The sequence below is a fragment of the Sorex araneus genome, chromosome 3 (assembly GCF_027595985.1).
Source record: "Sorex araneus isolate mSorAra2 chromosome 3, mSorAra2.pri, whole genome shotgun sequence".
NCBI classification, from domain to species: domain Eukaryota; kingdom Metazoa; phylum Chordata; class Mammalia; order Eulipotyphla; family Soricidae; genus Sorex; species Sorex araneus.
In genome coordinates this window covers 37153825-37177761 of record NC_073304.1, presented here as the reverse complement: position 1 = coordinate 37177761, position 23937 = coordinate 37153825, and the positions used below count along the sequence as shown (strand labels likewise).

Here is a 23937-nt window from a genome sequence, read left to right as displayed (position 1 = left end):
ATCAAAGACACCTCCTATTTCCATATCTTAGAGTTCCATATATGCTTTCCTCATATACTTTACAAAATCTTATGTAATATCAAGATCTTTAATTCACTTTAATTTAACATTGTGTATAAGAATCCTTTCTTTTTTCTTTCTTCTTTTGCATGTGTAATCAAATTTTTCAATATCAACTTTTTTGACTTTCCTTGATCCACTTCATGTACCAATTTCTTTACTCAACATAGATTAATTGTCTTTACATTTGAAAATTTATCTCTGGGTTCTTAATTCTCTAATATTAGAATAGAGAATCTTCCTTTATTCCAGTATGACACAATTTTGACTACTATAGTTGTAGAGTATAATTTAAAGTCAGGGAATGAAGTCCTTCTGTTTGCTTTTCATAGAATTGCTTTTACTATTTGGGGAGTTTTTGATTCCATGCAATTTCAAAAGAATTTGTTCTAAGACCTTGAGAAATGTCATCAGAATTTTGATGGGGATTGCAATGAATCTGTATAATGTTTCAGGTAGGATAGTTGTTTAAGATTAATTCTCCCAATGTACAAATGCGAAATATTTTTGCCATTCCTGGCATGCTGCTTCATTTCTTTGAACAGTGACTTATCATTTTCAATGTATTAGCTTTTATATTCTTTCTTAAATTGATTCCTAGATACATAATGTTTTTGGATACTATTTTAAATGAAGTTGTCATTTTTTGTTTCCCTCTCTTCTGGTTCACTATTTGGATATAAAATTGTAGTCAAGGGGCTGGAGCAATAGCACAGTGGGCAGGGCATTTGCTTTGCATGTGGCCGACCCGGGTTCAATTCCCAGCATCCCATATGGTCCCCTGAGCACCGCCAGGGGTAATTCCTGAGTGCAGAGCCAAGAGTAACCCCTGTGCATTACCAGATGTGACCCAAGAAGCAAAAAAAAAATGTAGTCAAGGTTGCAGAGAGATAGTACAGTGGGTAGGATGCTTGTCTTGCATGCAGCAAACCCAGATTCAATCCCTAGCACCTCATATAGTTTCCTGAGCCCTGCCAGGAGTTTTCCTTGTGCAAAAAGCAAGCAGTAAGCCCTGAGCAATATATATTTGACCCAGAAAACAAAGAAAAAAAAGTATAAGTTATTTCTACTATTATTAGAATCACCAGGGTTGTTAAGGTGCTTCTTAAAGTACAGAATAACTGGGAGGAATATAGAATTTTAAACAGCAGAAAAGCTCCTATGCAAGGGCCACTAAAATACCCTACTAAGTCCCAAACTGAATCACCTCGTCACAGTAAAAGTTTTATATTCTTCAGAGCAGTTCAGGGCAAGGAAGTTATCAGGGATAAAGAGAGACCATTACATAGTAATAAAACAATCAATTCTCCAAAAAGAGAAAAAGTGCCTTAATGCATAGGCACTCAACAAGAACAGTAAAATATGTGAGGGAAAAACTAATAGAACTGCTAGGAAAAATAGATGAATTCTCTACTATAGTTAGACTTCAACACTCCTATAGTTAGACCATATTAGAAATGGTCAGTCTAGGAGGCAGAAAATAATAAGAACATAATATTCAGTAGTACCATAAGTCAACTGAATAAAACTGATAAACATTGACTAATTTGTACAATAAAAATAGAAAATGAAAATTTCTCAATCTCATATCAGTTGCAAAGAAACACTACATTCTTGGCCATACATCTTATCAAATTTGGCACTCAGCAGTTAAGAATCCTGGCCAGCGGGCACCACACTGGAGAATGCTTCGAACCCCAAACTGAGCCAATAACACCAGGGTGCCCCAGATGGAGCAAGTGCAATCTCCCTGCCTTCTTCAGATGGAATCCTGGCAACCATGAGTTTCTGCACACATGGTTCCGGTATGTGGGGACCAGGACTATTTATCCAAACTGCACAGCCATGCAACCTTTCCTGATATACAAAAAAACGCTCAGAAACGGCTCCTCTGCCCCTGAATGGCCTTGAGCCCAGAGGCACACAAACCAATCCCCGAATGCAGCAGCTGCTGGCAGAAATGCTCCTGGACTGTGAACTCAGCTATGGTCCCATGCTGCCCCAGGAGGGGAAGGGTTTTTGTGCTTCGGCCTTTTCCCCTTTGTGGCAGCATGGCGACCGCCACCTTTCAGAGCCAATTACACAGAGGTAGGAGCTTGCAGTGATGGGTCATGTGGGAAATCTCACGATGGGGGCGAGGTGGAAGAGGGGGCAAAACTGGCCCTGCTCTCCCTGCCCAGATGAGACTCCAATGGCCACCCACGAAAGCCTCCTCCGCTCCTAAACGGCCATGATCCTAGAGACACACAAACTAATCTCAAAATGCAGTGGCAGCAGGCAGTAATACCTCTGGACTTAATTACTAAAATACCAGAATTCCAAAACCACGTGACCACTATGGAGGCCATGGACATCATATGCTCTACATTATCAGCAATAGGAAACAAATTATCTAATGATGTCTTTCAGCAGATCTCATTGTTGAAGGAAAATTCCAAATAATAATAGTGGGTTTTCTGTCAAAAACAGAATGTAATCAAAGTAAAGAGAGAGTAAATTAAAAATAATCTGCCACACAGCAAGGTGGGGGATGGGATGGGGGTATACTAGGGTTCTTGGTGTTGGAACATGTGCACTGGTGAAGGGATGGCGGTTTGATCATTGTATGACTGAGACTTAAATCTGAAAGCTTCGTAACTGTTCTCATGATGATTCAATAAAAATAAATAAATAAATAAATAAAAATTCTTATCAAGTTTAAATAGAAATCATGCAACGTCTTATTTTAGATCATAATGAAATTCAATTAGAAATAATTAACAGAAAGATGAGAAATATCAAAATACTTGGAAATTAAAAAACACAATTCTAAGTAATATATGGACTTTAAGGCTACCTTGAACTAAATAAAAATTTAAATACAACCTATAAAAATGCATGGGATGCAGCAAAGCAGCACTGAGAGAAAAGTTATAGCTCCAAGTGTTATAAAAGAAGAAAATTCTACATTAATAAACTTCCACCTTAAAACCTCACAAAAGAAAAAATTAAAGTAAACAGAAGGAAAGAGATTTTTAAATCCACCAAAAATGAATAAAATTTAATTAACAATAAATTAAAGAAAATTATCAAAACCAAAAGCTAGTTCTTTGAAAAGATCCATAAAACCAACAATTGTCTAATCATATTAAGTAACAAATAATGCACAAATTACTAAAATAAGGTATTTGGGGGTATAACAACAAATGCCATAGATGCCAAGATGATTGTCACTATCATCATGATACAGAGTACAGTGAAAAATTCTATGGTGAAAAATTTGATAATCCAGATGAACTAAGACAAGTTCTTGAAGAACACAGTCTACCAGAACTCAAAGAGAAACAAAATATTCAAAGAAAACTAAGTATATAAAATTTATTTAATAATTAATAATTTTTCAATAGTGATAATACTAGGTTCAGAGGGCTCATAGATAAATTAAACAAAATATTTAAATATTGAAAAATAAATTAACAGTTCCTTATAATCTCTTTCAGAAGGAAGAAGCATAGTCAATGTTTCTTCATCTCAATTTGTCAGGCCTGAATTACACAATACCAAAACTAGAGAAGGACATAATAAACAAACTCCATACAAATATTTCTCATGAAAACAGATGCAAACATTCTCAAGATAAGAACCAAATTATATATAAAATAATTGCCTAATTATTTTATGACCAAGTATCACTAATCCTAGATACACTTGTCTGTTTCAAATCTAAAACAACCAATAAATCACAAACAAGGAGAAATATCACAATTAGTAGATTCATTTGACACCTACCAAAAATCATCTGACAAAATATTATAACAATTTATGATTTTTAAAATATGATAAATAGCAAAAGAACAGTAATTTCCTCAATTTAATAAAGACAATTAAGAAAAAAAACTACAATTAACATTTAATGGTGAAAAGTAAGAAGCTTTTCCACTAGGATCAGGAATCAGAAAAGGATATCTATTCTCACCAGTACTATTCAACATCACATGAAAAGTCTTAGCTAATGAAATAAAACAAAAGGAAATAAGTGTTATGCATATTAATCATGAAGTAAAAATAAAACTCTTTGTAGATGGCATTCGATTCCTCCACCCCTCTCGGAGAGCCCGGCAAGCTACCGGGAGTATCGAGCCCGTGCAGCAGAGCTTGGCAAGCTACCCGTGAGTATTGAATATGCTAAAAACAGTAACAATAAGTCTCTCAATGGGAGATGTTACTGGTGCTCGCTCAAACAAATCGATGAGCAACGGGATGACAGACAGACAGACAGATGGCGTTATCTATGTATCAGAAAAAGCAACAAATATATACTCTGGAACTAATGATAATTGTTTATACAATAAAAGGTCTTTGTTGTAGATGTTAGTAACATTCTTCCATTCAAACAATAAACAATTGAAAATTAAAACACAATTTTATATGGCATCTCAAAAAAGAAATATTTAGATATTAATTCAACAAAATATATATCATATATAGGAAAGTTATAGAACCCTGATTAAAGAAACCAAAGACTTCAAAACCAAACTGAAAACTGGTCCATGTTAATGGAAAGAAATACTCAAGATGTCAGTTTTTCTCAATGTAATTTATAAATATAGTATAATCAAAATTAAAATCCAGGTGACTTTTTGTGGACATCAATAAAATGATTCTAAAGTTTATATGGAAACAAAAGCTGTACAGAATAATCAACATAAAAAATTGAAAGTACAAACTAAGATAACAAACAATATCTTCCTCCAACACTTGCTGTAAAGCTATATTAATCAAAATAAATTGGGTGGAAGAATATACAAATAGATCAAGATAAAAGAATAAAGAGAACCAAAACAGAATCACACCTATTATGGAAAAAAGGTAGTATTTCCAATAAGTAATGCTGGAATAATTAGACACGCAAAATCAATAAATACAGTCGCATGTCTTGTACCCTACACAAAAATACTAACTCCAAAAAGATCATAGGCATAAATATAAAACAAAAAACTTAAAATTTCCAGAGGATATTATAAGAGAAATCCTAGGTGGCTTTGCATATGATAATAATCATTTAGATACAAGACCAACTACACAATTCATGAAAGAAATAATAAACTGAGCTTCAGTAAAAGTTGAAATTCTATTCTGTGAAGTAAGATAAGAAGGTAAGATAACGAGACTGAATAAAATATTTTCAAAAAAACACATCTAACAAAGGATTATTATTGGAATATAAAAACTCTTAAAATTCAATAACAAGAAAATTAACAACCTAATTTTAAAAGTAAAATAAGAACAACTAACCAAAGGGCATCCCCCAGATGGCAAATGAGCATTAAAAAAAAGATGTGAAACATTGTATGTCATTAGAGAATGGCATATTGAAACATTATAATTAACACTAAACATGTATTAGAATTTGTAATAAAATACAAAGCCTTTCCAACACAGGAAAAATAATGAAGATCAGAACCAACAAGAGCTCTTATTTACTGCTAGTAAGAAATGTAAAATGACAGTCACTCTAAAGTTTGACAATTTTCCAACAAAAGTGAATATATATTTCCACATAAATCAGGAACTTCATGTCTTATTATTTACTCAAACTAGTTAATAACGTATTCCCATACAAAAATCTATTCACAAAAGTTAGTGCAGTTTTATTCATAATTGCCAAAGCTTAGAAGCAACCAAGGTGTCTTCTAGTAGGCGAATGGATAAACTGACAAATCTAACAGTGAAATATTACTCAGTATCACTGTATCACTGTCATCCCACTGTTCATCGATTTGCTCGAGTGGACACCAGTAACATCTCCATTTGTCCCAGCCCTGACATCTTAGCAGCCTTTCCTTACTCATCTTGAACAATTAACAGGTATTACTCAGTACATAATGAAAAATGTTCTACCAGTCTTGAAAAGACATGGAGAAATCTTAAATGCACATTACAAAGTGAAGGAGCCAATGTGAATAGACAATTATACCAACTATATGATATTCTGGACAAGACAGTAAAAGATTCAGTGGTCATTTGGGGGTTAAAGGGAAAATAAAATAAATGAGCAGCATCCAGGATTTTGTAGGTCACTGAAATTACTGTTTAATGCTATAATGCTGAATGATATGGATATATATTTATTATGTATAATATATAGCACCAATAGTGACGCTTAAAGTAAACCAAACTTTGGTGATAATGTGTTGATATAGATTCCTTAATAATATTAAACATATCTCTCTAGGGGGAAATATAGACGATGATGAAGGCCCAAAGAACTGGAGAATATATTTTGCACATGGGAGCCACGAGTTCAATTCCTATTCTCTCAAATATAGCTAGGAGTAATTCCCTAACATTATGACAGGAGTAACCCCGAGCACCACTCTGTGTGGCCCCCAAAACAAAAATATCTAGGCAAACATGTTAATCACTATATCACTGTATCACTGTCATCCCGTTGCTCTTCGATTTGCTCAAGGGGGCACCAGTAATGTCTCCATTGTGAGACTTGTTGTCACTGTTTTTGGCATATTGAATACACCACGGGTAGATTGCCAGGCTCTCGGAGAGGGGCGGAGGAATCGAACCCAGGTTGGCCTCCTGCAAGGCAAACGCCCTACCTGCTGTGCTATCGCTCCATACTAAAATTTATTTCCACAGTGAACTGGACATCATTTCTATGACACTAATAAGAATAAATGTAGAAAAACTGAAAAATTAGAGTTAATGTGACACCTATTTTAACCACTTCAGATTTTAAATTATACAACTTAATTGCAGGCATACCCAACAGTGGTCAGGGATCACCCTTGATGGTACTCAGAGACCATACGCCATGCCGTACAAAACTCTCCATAACCCCCATATGATTTAATTTTAAAAGTAACAGCAAGAAAATTGCATTAAATAAAAATTTCTAGTTTGTTACTCTTGGAGGGTCTGAAAAAATATATGGGAAAAATAAAGATCCAAGACTGACAAACCACACTAAAATCTATGAACATAACTAGCTTCTTTATTAATTTGATGGTTAAGTATGAAAAAAATTTCAGTGTCAATACAAAGGTTAACAAAACATGATGCATGTCACAGCTTGACAATTGCAACTCAAGAAAAATACTAAAAATTATCTTCCAGAAACTTCACTGAAAATTTAAAATATTCTTATACAACAACTTAGCGATTGTTGGTCCATTCATTTTGCCATTAGAAATACTGCAATGGTGACCTTGTCCCTCAATTTCATTTTGTTCTGACCTAGATGATCATGCTTACTACTATTTATTGTCCTTTGAATTCACTGGGTATAATGTTTCCAAAGTCTATTTTTATAACTAAAAAGTGTGTTACTGCAGCTGCCCCATCTTCTCTAATGTTCTATAACTCAGCTACCATATACCTTCCAGAAATCATGCTTTGCAGATACCCCAGAACTGTTCTCAAATTCATGCTACAAAGAAACTTGATCCTATTCCTTTGGAGTCTGCAACATCTTTTACCCCCTGTAATGGTTTCTCTGACATTTGCATATCCTCTTTTCAAGTGAATGCTTCCTTTATTGGACTCTGTCTTCTCTGCTTCACAGTTGTCTTCTTTTAAAAATCACATATCCAGTCTGTAAATTCTGACTAAACCAAATTACCTTCCAAGAGCACAGAAACTAAGACAATTTTGAAAATAAAGTATTATTAAGTCCTCTGTCATACTGCACCCAAATGATATTAAAGAATTAAACTGTGATTTTCAGACTCATGCTCTCTTATTACCAACTTATCATTTGCTTATGTCTTCATTTTTAATTCTATTTTGTTTTTGTGTGATTGTACAATTTACTAAAACCTTGCTAACACTTCATTGTTTCAGATCAGTCAGCCATCAACATACTCTAAGAGTAATGAAGGAATAACAAAGAGAGGGGACACATTCTTCACCATCACAGGGTTTATAAGAAAGCTCAGGAAATATACACATACAAATGAAGTAATAATATCCCCCAACATCCAGAAATCATTCATGTCTCTTTTTCTATTATTCCTTATTACTGGCTGCTGATGTAAATCAGCATTTCTTCCTGTTTGTTACAGATTACAAAATTGAAAGTCAGGAGAATCAACCCAAAGGCCAACAGTAAATGTTTCCTAAAGAAGGTGTGTAGATCCCAAACAACACAACAAAATTTGTAGTACTTGCTAACACATACACATAATAATAATATTAATTCTAATATTTAATGTGCATTTATATATACTAGTAAAGATAAAATATGGTAAAGATATGCATCAGAGAAGCTTTATAATAATGCAGGAAAGTTTCCTGAAGGAACTATGTTCCAGAATATTAAACATTGTATAATACATAACAAATAGCAAGCCTCTAAGAATGGAACCATAAATAAGGAAAGCCAAAAATGTATAAAATAGTGTAGACACAAACTTGATAGACATGTGGATAAAGCTAAGCAAGTTCTGACAATTGAATTTATAACAATATACACCCCAACCCAGTTGGTACAATCAGAATAGGCCAGGTTTGAGACAAATATGGCAATTAGTTTTCCCTGGACTACCAGTTGGGTCAGACAGAGTTGAGGAAGATCCTTCATCTGAGCCTCAATTCCCTGTGGGTTCCAGCATTACAGCACAAGAAGCTGCTTTGTTGACTTATCTTCCCCTGCTGCTACAAGTCAACCAGGGGCTCAGGGTCAGGCATGCTCATTCACACTGCTGCTTCCCTTGACTTCCACGGTGCCAGGTGAAATACAACCACATGGACTCAGTGTGCCCTCTGGCCTCCTTCCAGGATTTTATTCCTAACAAATATCCAACATTCTACGGACTCTGCATCCCCACCAGGTAGACTGTGAGGTTGACCTTCACCAAAACATCCCAACCTGATCTATAATACTGAAACACAGTCTTGAAAGTAGACTCTCCCTAGATACCTAGATACACACCAACTTAGGACTGATGAAATTGTGTGATTTCCCAGAAGATGAAGGAAGGAGTGTATCTCTTTCTGGCTAGAGTTAAGTGAGCAGGAAAAACAATACAACTAAAAGATTAAAACACCAACTCAAACCTGATCAAAACCTGATCAAAACCCGAGCATGAGGTGAACATCTATCACATGCAGGTGGTAAATGTGGGTCCCATAGTTCTATCTTGGGAGGGGGCAGGTAGAACAGAATTCTATGATAGATGCCAGGCTTTTCAGAAGGAGACGTTTCTATTTGAACTGAGATCATTTTTGTGGATTCCTACCACAGTAATGTTCTCTATTGACCATCCTGGCACCCACTGGTGCTTGCCCAATCCCTTCTTCATGATTCCCTTCTTTCTGGATGCTCCTAGAACCTTCCTCACAGTGGCAAATTCTTTAACAGAACTATCCTGGAAGTAGATCCTATGAAGTGATGGGAAGCCTGGCAGGAATAGCTTATACCTTTTCTATTCATGGGAAGTTGGCAACATTTGACAAGGGGTTTCATAAATGATTTGAGAGCCACATGCATGGTTTCAGAATTGAAGATTGACAAATATACTTTTCTGTTATATTGTTTGTCTATATACATGTGTGTTCATGTAAATATATGTGTTTACACACAGTCATGTGTGTGTGTTCAGAAAAGGCCTGTAAAATGTCATAAAGTTGGTGGCCATTTTCCTGTGGTCACATAGTAGATCTGTCCAATTTTGTTTTTAATACTTTCCTGGAACTTCCAAATTCACTACATCAAATACAATTTTAATGCTAACCCATGGCATATTCTATATGCCAAAAACAGTAAATCTCACAATGAAGATGTCACTGGTGCCTGCTCTAGAAAATCGATGAAAAATGGAACGACAGTGCTACAGTTGTACAATTAAACAAAGAAAGGAATGTCATAGGATCATAGGGAAACACTAAAAGGTATTCAGAAGCATTTGGCACAAGGAGACTATTACCAAGTACTAAGGACTTGGTAATCTCTTCTGTGAAGGTTTATTTATGTATAGTAGGTGCTCTGTGATATTTCTTTCACACTCAAAAAGATTTGTGTCTGGCTAGGTATTATATATCTCTATATACATAGTGGCCTGCAGAGTATATGTGCATGCACATGCCTGTATCTATTCACATCTATACAGAGACCATCATACAGGGCATAGAGATCTTCTTATTTTAATTAGTGAACATACTTTCTACTCCCTGCAACACATTCTATTTATCTACCCTTCCCATACACTCAAATATGGAATCTGACTATATCATCAGATTTTTATGAGGTTCTCTGAGCATTATCAAGATTTTCTCTGTACACTAAAGTCAGTTTCGTAAAAATTGGTTCTCTTTACTCACACCCAGGATGGAATTATGGGAACCCCTGCAAGATTTTCATGACCAAACACTGGGAAATGGTGCAGGTGGCCTGAGCCAGGTGGATTCATCACCTCAACAGCACAGTTTGGGATCTTGCAGGAGCAATGTCCTAGAAGAACCACAGCTGCTATGGCAAGAATGGTTTAGAAAAATGTATCTTAGGATTCTCTATTATGATACTCCTAAGTATCATGCAGTATGACCTGAACATATATTTTACTGTAATCAGGTATGAAAATTAAGAGAAATGAGAGTAATATAATAATCAAAAGAGAAATGTTGAAATACTGTGGAGTCAAAATAAAATACAATAATTTTAAAGATAAGAAGCTTAGGGCTGAAGAAATAGTAAAATGCCTTGCACATGGATATTCCCAGTACCACATAAGGTCCCCTGAGCATACCAGGATTGGTCCTTGAACCAGGAGAAAGCCCCGAACACCACCAGGAAAGAGAAGTGAGGAAAGAATGAAAGAAGGGAAGGAGGGAGGGAAGGAGGGATGAAGGGAGGAAGGGAGGAAAAGGGGGTAGGAAGGAAAGGAGGAGAAAGGGGAGAGGGAGAAAGAGAGGGGAGAAAGGAAGGAGGGTGGGGAAGAAGGACGGAGGGGAGGGAGGAAGGAAGAGAAGGTGAGAGGCTTAACAAAGTTATTTAGAAGGGAAAAGATATTAAGGAGTTAAATAGTGATGCTGAGGCTGTTTTGTTATCAACAAAAAACTTCAAAGCCAGTAGAAAAAACCAAACAATAAAAAAGTACGTTTCAAATATGGCAGAAAACAAAAAGCAAATTAAAATTAAACAGAGAATATAGAAAAAGGCCTTTAGGATAGAAAATAGGATAATCTCAAAAACTTTAATCGTAATTAATATACATAAATTAAGCTTGCCAGTTATGAAACCTCTCAAACTCTATATACTCTCTGTAAAAGATATAACTAAAGAATAAGCTATAGTGATTAAACAGTAAAAAGCAAAAAGAATCATATATCGGATGCTATACAAAGGCTAATTTAACTCTATTAGTATCAAGCAAATCAGAATTTCAGGGTGGGAAAAGGTCACACTACATACAAACTTAGAAAATAATGTGAAAAAAATAACTCCGAAAGTGAAAAAATAAACTAAACCTTGAAAAATCATAGACAAAGCAAGGCAATTAGAGGACATGTCTAATAGAACAATGTCTAAATAAGAAAAAGTTTAGTAAGAGAGAAAAATGGAGGAAGTCGAATTGGAAAGAGAATCATTCCAGGAAATAAAATCAAAATAGAAAACATCTTTTCCAAATGGAAAAGGCTACCCATCAGAGTTCAGGGGTGGGGGATGGATGATGAAAACAGACCCATTGGAAGCCTACATCAAACTTCTCAAAAGAGATTATGAGTCCTATTTAAAGGATAAGAAATCACAATGACTTTAAGTTTCTAAACAGAATTATTATAAGGTAGAATGAAATAAAGCAAAATGGTGGCAATTTTCCTTCATAGAGATTTTGCCATTAATCAGCATGGCAATGGCAATCTTTTAAATAAAAATCTATTATTATTTCAATATACATCATTTTTAATCATTAGCTTCTCTATTCTTGCCATTTTTTGTCCATTCTATGTTAATTAGTGACAGGTTTTATTTTCCTCTCTCCGTTCCTTATAGGTGTTTAATTTTATTAAGTGGCCCTGAAATCTAGGGGTATTACAGTTTTATTAGTCTGGTCCAGGTTTCTCTCAGTCCACCTTTCTTGCCTCTCATTACTTTGAGTATCCCTTAGGATAAGTCCTCCATGATTCAAATTTAAAGATCCTACTTTGTTTTAGGGCATTTGCCTTGCACACAGCTGACCCAGGTTCGATTCCTCTGTCCTTCTGGAAGAGCCTGGCAAGTTACCTAGAATATCCTGCCCGCAGGACAGAGCCTGGCAAGCTCCCCGTGGCATGTTCAATATGCCAAAAACAGTAACGACAAGTCTCACAATGGAGATGTTATTGGTGCCGACTCGAGCAAATCGATGAGCAACGGGAGACAGTGCTACAGTGCTACAGAGATTTTGCCAATCTATATCACTTTTAGCAAGAGTGCCACCACACCATCAATTTACCAGTTCAGGTACACTAAGGAGTAGATACTAAGTCTAAGATTAGATGTGCAAGAATTTTGATGAGAGAGATGCCTAGGAAAGATAAGTGAAGAAAAGAACAGGAAGAGACTCAGATAATGATGTAGACCTTATTCCAATGAAGCAAGAAGGAACCTTGTGTACAAAGAGCTTTAGTATAGGTGAATGAGGAGCCCCCAGTGCAAACATTCTTCTCTGTAAGAGTTCTGCATAGAGCTAGGAGTAGACAGATTACTATGTCACTACCATTCTCAGTCAATTGGATGTGAGCAGCCTAGGGGAAATAGCTTCAATGTATGACCCATGGCATATATGGAATCAGTCAACTACCAGCAACATAAGTAGCTATGAGTAACTGATTGCATAGAGAGTTTTATGAAGTCTTTCTTAGTAGGCTTTGCAGCTTTCCAGGTGGAAAATTAATTTCCAGGTATAAAATAAATATTCCCACTATGCCCAGCTGCAAGGGTCAGTGAAGTATCATAAGTGCTAAATATGAAAGAGAAGTTAGCACCTGGCTTTTCCAAGCTAGGAGCCCAATTTCAGCAAGACTCAGACTTTGCTCCATATCACAGGTTTTGTAAAAGGGAGTTCTAAGTAAAGTATCTCCTCAGCCATTGTACTCATCAATCAAGTGAGTTAAGTGTGATAACTAAAAATAGTACATTATTATAGCTTGCAGTTTTATTTTGTATTTTCCAAAATATTAAGTGCATCTATTATTAATGCACTCAATAGGAATTTATTTTTAATTCCTATTAATTGAGAAAAAATTTTGATCATTTTTATTATAAACTTTATATTCAGTTTATAAAATTCTGAACTTTTAATCTTGGTATATTAAGATTAACATATTAATCTGGTGAATAAAATAAAAATATAACATTTTGTCTCCTTATATGATTAGTATTTTAAAAATTAACTTCTCTCAATTCTTTGCAGAGGGTAAACTGAAAATAAATAACAAATCTTTAAAAAGTTTTAGTAAGTGAAATTAAAATAACCATTTTGAAATGCAAATTCTGCAGTTATAGGGAAATAATCTTCCAATATTATTAAAATTGATTTAATGTTGACATTTATGGAAAGATAGCAAAAACTTTGCAATCCATTTCCCAGTACACATAGAATGACAACACTGACAACGTGATGGAAAATTTTCCATCTGAGTAATCTATGAAGACACAGCAGAATCCTCAGGGAAATCAAGTTTGTAATATTATTGTTATAAGCACATATTAATAATAGATAGTCTACATTTGCTCATTTATGTATTTGCTGATATTATTAGTTTGATCCTATTAGTTTGGTGTAGCAAGTTTAAAATCATCCACTATTAAAGCTTAAGAAACTCTGCACAAAATGGTCTCTTATGATATTACATTTTTTAACTATTTTAGTTGTACAGATAACTCCAAATGAACAGAATCTTGATATAACTATATGAGAATTAATACAAAATTCAAATATATTCAAACAAAATTTAAAACTGTCTTTGCAATAAAAAAGAAATTTAGTCAGGGACTATGGCTCAATGGTAGAGAAGTTGACTTGCAGTGTGAGGCCCTGGGTTTATTCCCAGCATTGTAAGATCGATTGGGAGTAACCCCTGAACAATGAATTAAGGGTAATTCTGAGCACAGCCAATTTTGGAAAGAAAGAAATGAGGGAAGGAGGGAAGAAAAAGGAAAGAAGGAAGGAAGGAAGGAAGGAAGGAAGGAAGGAAGGAAGGAAGGAAGGAAGGAAGGAAGGAAGGAAGGAAGGAAGGAAGGAAGGAAGGGAGAGAGGGAGGGACGGAGGAAGGAAAGAAGGAAGGAAGGAAGGGAGGAAGGAAGGAAGAAAGAAGGAAGGAAGGAAGGAAGGAAGGAAGGAAGGAAGGAAGGAAGGAAGGAAGGAAGGAAGAAAGAAAGAAAGAAAGAAAGAAAGAAAGAAAGAAAGAAAGAAAGAAAGAAAGAAAGAAAGAAAGAAAGAAAGAAAGAAAGAAAGAAAGAAAGAAAGAAAGAAAGAAAGAAAGAAAGGAAGAAAGAAAGAAAGGAAGAAAGAAAGAAAGAAAATCCACAAATTTCTTGCTTATAAATTCCCATCTTTCAGGACTGGAGATAACAGCACAGCAGATCAGGTGCTTGCTTTGCATGTGACCAGCCTGAATGGGATCCCAGCAGTCCATAGGGTCCCTGAGCACTACCAGGAGTGATTCCCTAAGTGCAGAGTCAGGAGTAAACCCTGGGCACAGCCAGGTGTGACCCAAAAAAACCAATGAAAGAAAAAAGCTTTCCCATCTTTATATAAGCTGTAGCACTGCTAGAAACAAGGAAGCAAAAGTTCTGTGGATGCATAGAGCATTGAAAATGTTGCTGTTTTCCAAGTAAAAATATTTATCTCATCCTCTTTCAATCATTTATCTACTTTGTAAACTGGTTTTTTTCCTACTCCACTTCCTCTGACTCCAACATTCATATACAGCCATTTTCTTAGTAATTAGGTTATTGAACTAGAAATCAAGAAGCAGATAAATTTTAATTTAAGGTAATCAAATATGATCATTTATGTCAAATGTTTGGGGGGGTGAAAGTTTAAGACAGTGACTAAAAGAATCTTGGATTATCTGCAAAATTCTTTTATCCTGACGTTCTTAAAATATATTAAGCACAGAACGCAAAACCAAGACAAAATGAAACTTACCTCATCCACATTTTCAAAGGCATTGATGATGTCATAAGGTAAACAGGATAAGAGATCAATCACAAACCAGGTTTTCAGATAGTTCATCCTTATCAGCTTGGGGTCGGAAATGACCTCTCCACCAGGTCCCACAAACGTCGTGTGAAAATTTAAAACAATATCAACCAGGAAAATAACATCGACCACACTGTCCAGCACCAGCCAGGCTATGTTGTTCTGCTTTGTTTTGAAGGAAACATTGTAAGGAACCATAATGGCGGTGTAGAAGGTAAGAATTAAAATCACCCAATCCCAAGTAGTTTTAAAAGCACAATAGTGTAAAATAATGTGTGGTGGTGTCTTGGGTGCTTCTTGCTTATACTGAGGCAGGATATCTGATCCCAGCTGAAGAACCTAAAAGAAAACACAGAGACATAAGGGACTTGGAAATCTCTGCACAGTTAATAATGAACTCAAAATAATCTACCAAGTTGTACCAACAAGGTCTTAAAACCTAGTACAGTGCAAAGCAAAGCAGGAGTGATATAAAAAATGCTCAGCCTGAAGAAAATGATTTTCAGAGAAGGACATAGATATTATCATCTTGGGGCTCTAGCACTGCTTTCTGGCTGTAAAGCCGCAGCATCCTGATTTCCAAGCAAGACACATTTGTGAGTCTTACCAAGACTCATTTAACAAAAGTTGTTCCAAGTCTAATCTCTCTGCCAAAGCAGCTCTGCCTGAAGGGTCATCTGATTTTCTTCCAGAGGCCACCACATTCCCCACACTGCAAGGGGTCTTTTCCCATAATGCCTTCTGCACACAATTTGCAGGTCTGCCTGGAATTACAAATCTTGCTGACTGTCCAACAGTAATAGGCATGCCCTCTTTTCCAAAGTTTGCATTTGGAAACCACTTTGCCCAAGGAAGAATAGAATAAAACAATTTAGGCTCTTCTAGCTGTAGAGAACAACATCGGCAAAAATAGAGTAGGAAACTGTCACGACTTTAGGGGTGCCTACTAATTGGTTATGTGAAATATATCAGCCTTTGCAATTAATGTACCTCTACTCTTAATTTTGATGTACTAACTGTTCTTAATGTCTCTGTCAACTTAAACGATAACTCATGCTGGAAACCAGGGTAGGGAATGATTTTGTATTGAATAAATGGCCAACCTGTGTGCTCATTTATGGCAGCCCGGGTGACTTTAATGTCGGGGGAAGGGAAGGTGTGGAATTAGACATCTGAAGGTCTCCAAAACCCGAGGTTCACTGTGGTGATCTTGCTGTGCAGTGAGACCTCAAATGACTGAGACAACCCCACAATAATGGTGAACATCACAACCTGCCCTTTCTTCTCCTCCTTTCAAACTGAACTTAAACAAAAGTGTGTTCCCTGGCAGGAGCTAAATTTCTGGGGGGCGACAGGAGGGGAAGATGCACAAAGTAGTCAGATTCACTTTCTATTCCTTTTGACAAGTAGAAAAACTTTAGTGCAATGTTATGTGAAGCTCCTTAATTCACTTATATTAGGCCTAATTAAAGACCTAATTTCTCATTGCTTGCATAACAGTTAAAAAAAAAGTGGATGACAGAGCAACTGTAGAAGTCTTTTCCCAGCAGTGGGAAAAGGGAGTAAATATTGGATTTAGCATTTCTTCCCCAAACCTGGGATCAGAAATATTTTTTTCAATTTTTTTATTTTATAATAAAAAGTATTTTATAAAGTAGTTCACAGTATTTCATTACATTAAATATTCAAACACCAATCCCATGACCATCACACCTTCCCGCCACTATATTTTAGATGTTTCCACCCCAAATTCCAATCCCTGCCCCAAGAAGAACTGAAAAAATATATTTTGTATTGTTTTTTATAAAAAACTGCTGAAAATGCTACAAAAAAGTATCCTTAGAGGAAAGACTATGAAGATTGTTGTATTTCACCCCGGGGTCATTAAGCCCTTCTATAAGAGATCACAAAGAAGCAGGTCAGAGATCTCTGTCAGATTCCTGCAATCAAGGAATCTAACACTGAAAAAAACTAGGCTAAGGAGTTTGGTGAAAAGAACTTCAAATAGTTTTAGTTGTCTGTGTATCCAACTACTAAAAATCTCTAAGATTTATGGGACTTGAGACATTTGAGTCAAAAAATTCAAATCATCGAGCTATAAATTAATTATAATTTTTTCAGTATAAGAATAGATGTAAATCGATGTTAGCATGTAACTCAATTGCACAAAGCAAAATAAGTACACTAGAATTTTTTGTGAGAACGTTATCTTAATAAATTTCTCTTGAGATAAAGCTTACATAACTGAATACTAGTATATAATCGCCACTATTATTACTTTGAAATGTAAAATACATAAGTGGAATTCTCCTGAACTGTATATTATAATTACTGTTCCCATCTGTATGTTATAATTACTGTTTCCATCTGTGGTCTTAAGAAACATTTATAAAGATTTATATGCATTTATTTATATGCATTTACTCTTGGTATCTGTTCTCAAGCCATATTTTTTTCATAAATTTTAAGGTACTTACCTAAATATTATTCTACCAGGAACATAAATTTTACATTGGGATTAAGCATTATGTACACATTAAGCATTATGTATCAAACATGCCTTCTCTTTCACCTTTCAACAGTAAACAACTTCATTGCCTGTAGGATAACATTGGATTTGTCCTTTTAGCCTTGCCACAGGGAACTTAGTTTACCTTAAAGCAATGTCCTTTCTGTATGGACACAGGAAGACAGTTAGTATTATGCTTTGTAACTTGGGAGCTGATTGACTCCAATAATATTTACTCCTGGGTATCTGCTTTCTTGACTCAGTTGTCCTTAGATCCTAGCACCCCAAAAGGAGGGTCCCAACAAGGGACTGAATAGACCCAGGGCAAGCTGTGAGCTACCCTGGCATCAAAATGGGCCAGGCCAAAGTGCCACAATACTCAATTATAAGTTGAGAGCATGGTCATAGACAAATGCTGTCATGATCCAAAAGTAGCAACGAGACTAGGACCCTGCTGGGATTAGGAAGAATAATCTGACCTGAGGACTGTAGACTGGAATATATAGTGAGATGTCCTCAGGAAGAACCAAACTTTAAGTTTGATATATCTCTTACTGTGCTCACACAGAATGACATTGCTAGAAATATTAGAAGTAGATTTACTACAACTATTTAAGTGGGTTACTAGCTGAGGAAAGAAGAAAGCAACACAGCCTAGATGGGATCCCGCCCTTAAGTGGATCTGCTAGTAATCTGGAGTAATCTTCTTAGATGAGATTTTGTTAATCTCCTGGAGGAGTGGCCTTAGCCCTCTTTTGTTGATTTGTTAATGTTCAACCCTCCCTTGTATCACCACCCTATGTGATTGCTATATAAACTAAGACTGTAAGAGAAGTAGGGGGAGAAGACACAGAAGTAGAGCACAAAGCGAAAGAGAATCAGGGAGTCCTCAGAGTCAGAAGTAAGGGTCAGAGTCAGAAGTGAGAGCGAGAAGGGCTCCAGAGAGAGAGAAGTAGAAAGGCTCCAGAGAGAGATCGGAAGAAGAGAGATCGGGAGAGACCAGAGGAGAGACGACAGACAGAGGTTGGAAGAGACCAGAGGAGAGATGACAGAGACAGAGATAGAGAGACAGACAGAAGAGAGCACAGTGGCACACACAGAAGCAGAGCACAAGGAGGAGCTATCCCGATCCGGTCCATACACAGTGGCTCGAGAGCACCGAATGTGAGCGTCGAGAAAGAGAGAGAGATAGAGAGAGAGAGAGAGAAAGAGAGAGAGCATCACCCTGAGAGCCCGAGAACATAACACACATATCACCCTTTCCACACATGTACGCATTTGTATTTTTTACAATTGCGATAAACAAATTTTCTATATATTTAATTTTAGTATTTTACAATTACCTATACACAGTCTATAGGCTATTTCTAAAGAAATAACACTTAAAAGATATATGCAGTGCTAAGGGACATGATAACTATCTTCAACCTAACACACTTTTGCTTTCCTGAATCCCTTCCTTCACAAAAAAAAAATAGATAAAATTAAAATTGTAGACTAAAAACAGCAAGACTGAGCATATGCTTCTCATGTGGGAGGCCTGTGTTTGATTCCCAGCACCACATGATCCCACAAGCACCACCACAAACCGTGCCTAAGTACTGAGTCAGAAGTAGGCCCCAAGCACTGCCAGATGTGACCCAAAGAACAAAAAACTAAAGTAAAATAAAATTGCATCTTACCAATGCAGTGTTATAAATATGAATTAATGTCAGTATTAAAATGTTGGCAGACTCTCGCACAGCAGAACCTGGCAAGCTACTGTGGTATATTTGATATGCCAAAACTGTAACAATAATGGGCCTCATTCCCCTGACCCTGAATGTGAGAGGAACGACTGGAGACATTACTGGCGCCCGCTCGAGCAAATCGATGAGCAACAGGACAACAGTGATACAGTGAGTCAGCATTCATTTCTTCTTAAACATCTCAGAGACTCCCTAAAACTGTTATGTGCCATACAATGTGCTAATATAAATATTCAGCATCCGCTGAATGCCCTGGAGTACTGTAAGACCTTACCTCCATATATGGAATGGAATAACTCCTGCATTCAGTATTTCTAAAATTTGGCTGTGCACTAGATTCATCTATAAAAATTTCAAAATGTACAGTATACTTCAGTATACTCATGCATAGATCCCACCCCAAGGATTAGATAGATATTTATGTGGCCTGTTAGATTTTCAGAGAATCGATATTTTCAAAATCTGTTTAAGGATTATAATGTATAGTCCCAGGTAAAACCTACATCTTATATTTCTTTTAGAGAATCAGATCCCAATTCTTCATTCTATGACTTATGTACATAAAGCCCTACAAAAATGCCTCAGAAGAAGAGGAGGAGGAACAAGGATGTGAAAAGGAAGGACAGTAACAACAATAATACATGGCACCATTGGGCTTTGATCATTTTCTTTGTTGCATGCAAAACACAACATTAATATGTGATCTGTCACTGTGGCTCTTTTATAAAACAACAACCCTTCACTTCCATTATTATTTTATAAGCACTTTCATAAGCAATAAGCCTTTTTTGGGGGAGGGGGATTAAATCACACTCTCCAATATACCAATTTTTTACCAATATAGACACATTTTTTCTCTCCGAATATACAAGTCAATATCTGAGTATCTCCTCTGACTCTAATGGAGATAGGATCACTGATGTGGCAGTGGTGCATATATTTATCTTCATTCAGCTTAGAAGTGACAAGCTGGAGGCAATCAGAGGTTGTCAGTGCTTGTGGAAAATTAATGAACTGACAACATGGAGCTCCATGGAGGACAGGATCTTTGAATCTAGAGCTCGGCTCCAAAAGTGGGTTCAGGCAGAAATGAAATAAACTACACATCTTAGAAAAAAGTGAAAGAGCCAGAAATTCAAGAGCAAAACCAAAAATTCAACGTGAGCAAATCATATACTGTGAGAATAAATGGAAAAAAATAATAGCCATGTAGTAACTTAGTATTTCTTTTTGGCAAGCCTTCAGCAATCTAAAAGCACACACAGACTTAGCCTTTGTTGAAAATCCTGTTATTTCTGCATGTTCAATAAAAGGTTGAAAATCTTGTTATTTCTGCATGTTCAATAAAATAACACCTAAGATGACATAAAGCAGTTTTATGTCTGGATCAGGTTTATGAATTAAAGGTGACTAATAAAGAAGCTAACAATAATCAAAATGCAAAGCAGTAAAATAATAAAATGGTAAGAAAAAGCAATAAAAGTTCCTCAAAAAATGGAAGTGAAAATGATGGGCTGTCATGAGAGAAGAAATTTTCCACTTGAGATAGAGGAGGGGAAATCATGAACACTTTTTAGTGCAAGGCAGAAAGCACTCTGCTCTATGTTCCCTTTCCTATTTTTTCCGCAATTGTACTAACAAAAAAAACTCTAAATAGGGTATAGTTAAGATCTGGGAGAAATCAGGACTGGAAGTCAGCAGTCACAGAAGCAAAGTCTTACAGCTCAGCTTGTTTTGCAGAAAAACTTAAGGCAGGAAAGCAGGTAGTTTCAAACTCCCATAGCACTTAATAGTAAGCACTATTGAACTAGTCATATCTAATTATGTGCTTTAAATCTTATGCTAATTGCACATTATCTTTGATGTTTCATGTTATTAATATTTACTTATTTTAATATCCTTATTGGGCTTCTAAAACATGTATGCACATCAAAGTATTCATTTCTCTCCAAGCTAACTGTGCTAATTAGAGCAGAAAGCCATAAAAGTTTCCTATTATAGTGGTCCAAGAAAAACTCAAGATCCCTCCAAATTCAGGAAACTTACTTTACTTCCTACCACTCGTCAGGCCAAATTCATTAGCTACAACTAGTTAAGAAAGTTACTTGTGCCAGAGAGATATCTCAGTGCTTTGAGTGTATGCTTTGCATGTTGGAGGTCCAAGGCTGCCACTACATGGTTTCCCAAGGACCACTGAAGCATGCTCTAAGCACTTCTGCAAGTGACCCAAAACAACAAAACAAAAAGGTTGTTTGAAAAAATAAAAAAATTTCTCTGGAGCATGTCAACTCCCTTTCCTCTAGTAAAAGCAACTGGAACATATGCATTTTATTGGTTTCATCTTTGGCAAATTCCCGGGGAATATCTTGAGTGTCCAGTAAATTGCTTTATAGTTTTTATTGGTTTTATTTTGGCTTTGATTTAATTGAGGCACACAGCTCATTATTAACATGTTTATTAATATTTGTGCTTCAGGCATACAGTGTGCTTCAGGCATACACCACACTCACCACCTAAGTGGCAGTATTGTTCCACCATTATTTCTTGGTCCCTTGGTTTTCATAGCTTAATTAACTTTTTGGCATCTTTCAGTGAAATAAATGGCATTGCAGAAGATAGAAACAATAAAGCTTCTCACTGTCTCAGAGTTATGTCCTCATTCCTTTTTTCTGGTTTTGATACACTCTCTCTAGGTACCATCATCTAGGTCAAGACTTTTAATAGTCATATTTGTGAGGATGACATTGACATAACTCAATCCACATACCCTACTGAGCCCATAATACTGACTATTGGCTTTTAAGCATCTCTAGTTGAATTTTTCTTTTTTTTTTGGGGGGGAGGCGTTTTTGGGTCACACTGGTAATGCACAGGGGGGTTACTCCTGGCTCATGCACTCAGGAATTACTCCTGGTGGTACTTGGGGGATCATATGGGATGCTGGGAACACTATGCCTCCCCCTGCACCTCACCACGCCACTGGTATAACTCAAGGTCCTGAGCATGGAAGGAATGGTTTTCAAGCATCACTGGGCCTGAGAAGTGTTGAAGTATTGCACTGTTGGGCCATAAGTTTATAACATATTTATGACTTTAACTTTATGACATATATATGACCTTAACATATATATATGGCCCTAACATATGACTTAGTCAGCTAGGTATCAGTGTAAGCAACCCAAAGGCTCTCTTAGTCCTGCTTTTGGAGCACCCCCCTCCATTCCCTTTTACACCTATAATTCTAATCTATCAACAAATGTATTAACTGCAAGTTTGGTGTGTTTATAATATGGTCACTTCTGTTACCAACTTTCTTGCTTAAAGCCATATTCAATATAATGGAGTCACTACTAAAACTTCTGAACTAGTTCATCTATCTAGATGTTCAATATAGTCATTAGTCCAATCAAGGGCTCTATGTTTCTTTCTATGGTCCCTTTTTGGCAATTGATGACATCTATGGACTGCTTTTGAGAATAATGCTTTTAAATTACAAAGGAAAAGTTTGCAAAGGAAACCATTGAAACCTATCTTTGGTAGGTTATTCTAAAGCACAGATGTGATCATATCATTTCTCTGGCTTATGTGACTCCAGCTACCACTGTTTCTTTATACACAGTATTTTTATCCTCAACCTTTCATTCTCCATGTGGTTTCACCCACACTGAACTTATCCTCAAAGTCATTAAGAAATCTCATTTCTGAACCTTTGAGTATGCTGGACTCTCTGATAGAAATGACTTCATCTCTTCTGTACCTGCCAATCATAATTTTCCTCTAAGTTTCACTCAGTCCAGAGATTGCCTCATTCAGTTAACAGTCCCTAGAGTTCCAAGTTAAGGGGTATGTTCCTCGTGTTCTCCCACCGCATCCTATTAAGTTTATCATATTTTCATATTACTATTTTGTGCTGGATCATCAATTCCTTAATGATGGGGCCCACAGTTTATTCAGTTTTACATCCTTTACAGAGTACCACATACAATACTCAGTAACTGTGTGCTGCATGAAAAGGTAGATGATTGAGATGCCCATCTCATTTGCTCAAAGAAACCTCACACTCTACAGATATATTGTAATATTATGAACTACTTTCTGATTTTAAATAAAGGTAGGAATAAAATAATTTAAAATTTCTATTATTATACAAGGAAAATTAAATGAGCAGATATGCGTTCATCAGGTAAATCACCAGGAAAATCTATGTTGAATCAATTTGTGAAGATGGAGAGCAAGTAAGGGAGATATATGACACCACTACAAACTTAGAATTCAGATTATCATGTACTTACTTCAGCTAATCTTGAATGTTTGTGGACCACTTCTGTTTTATTCATTGGCGTGAGCTGTTGTAGAACACTTCGGCTATTTGTCAAAGCCCGTGTTAATCGGGCAAATTTTGTCCAACCTAAAGTTTAAGAAAAGAAAGATTCAGTTT

The 23937-nt window shown here is 36.2% G+C and overlaps 1 protein-coding gene across 1 annotated transcript in view; it reads right to left on the bottom strand.

The window, feature by feature from the left end:
• The window catches only part of KCNH5 (potassium voltage-gated channel subfamily H member 5), a 349253-nt gene that overhangs the window by 240358 nt on the left and 84958 nt on the right, over positions 1–23937 (bottom strand). The window contains exons 5-6 of the mRNA XM_004612371.2: positions 23792–23907; positions 15189–15581 (exon numbers count right to left, since the gene is read on the bottom strand). Of these exons, the coding sequence (XP_004612428.1) occupies positions 15189–15581; positions 23792–23907 (509 nt within the window). The remainder of the gene's footprint in view (positions 1–15188; positions 15582–23791; positions 23908–23937) is intronic.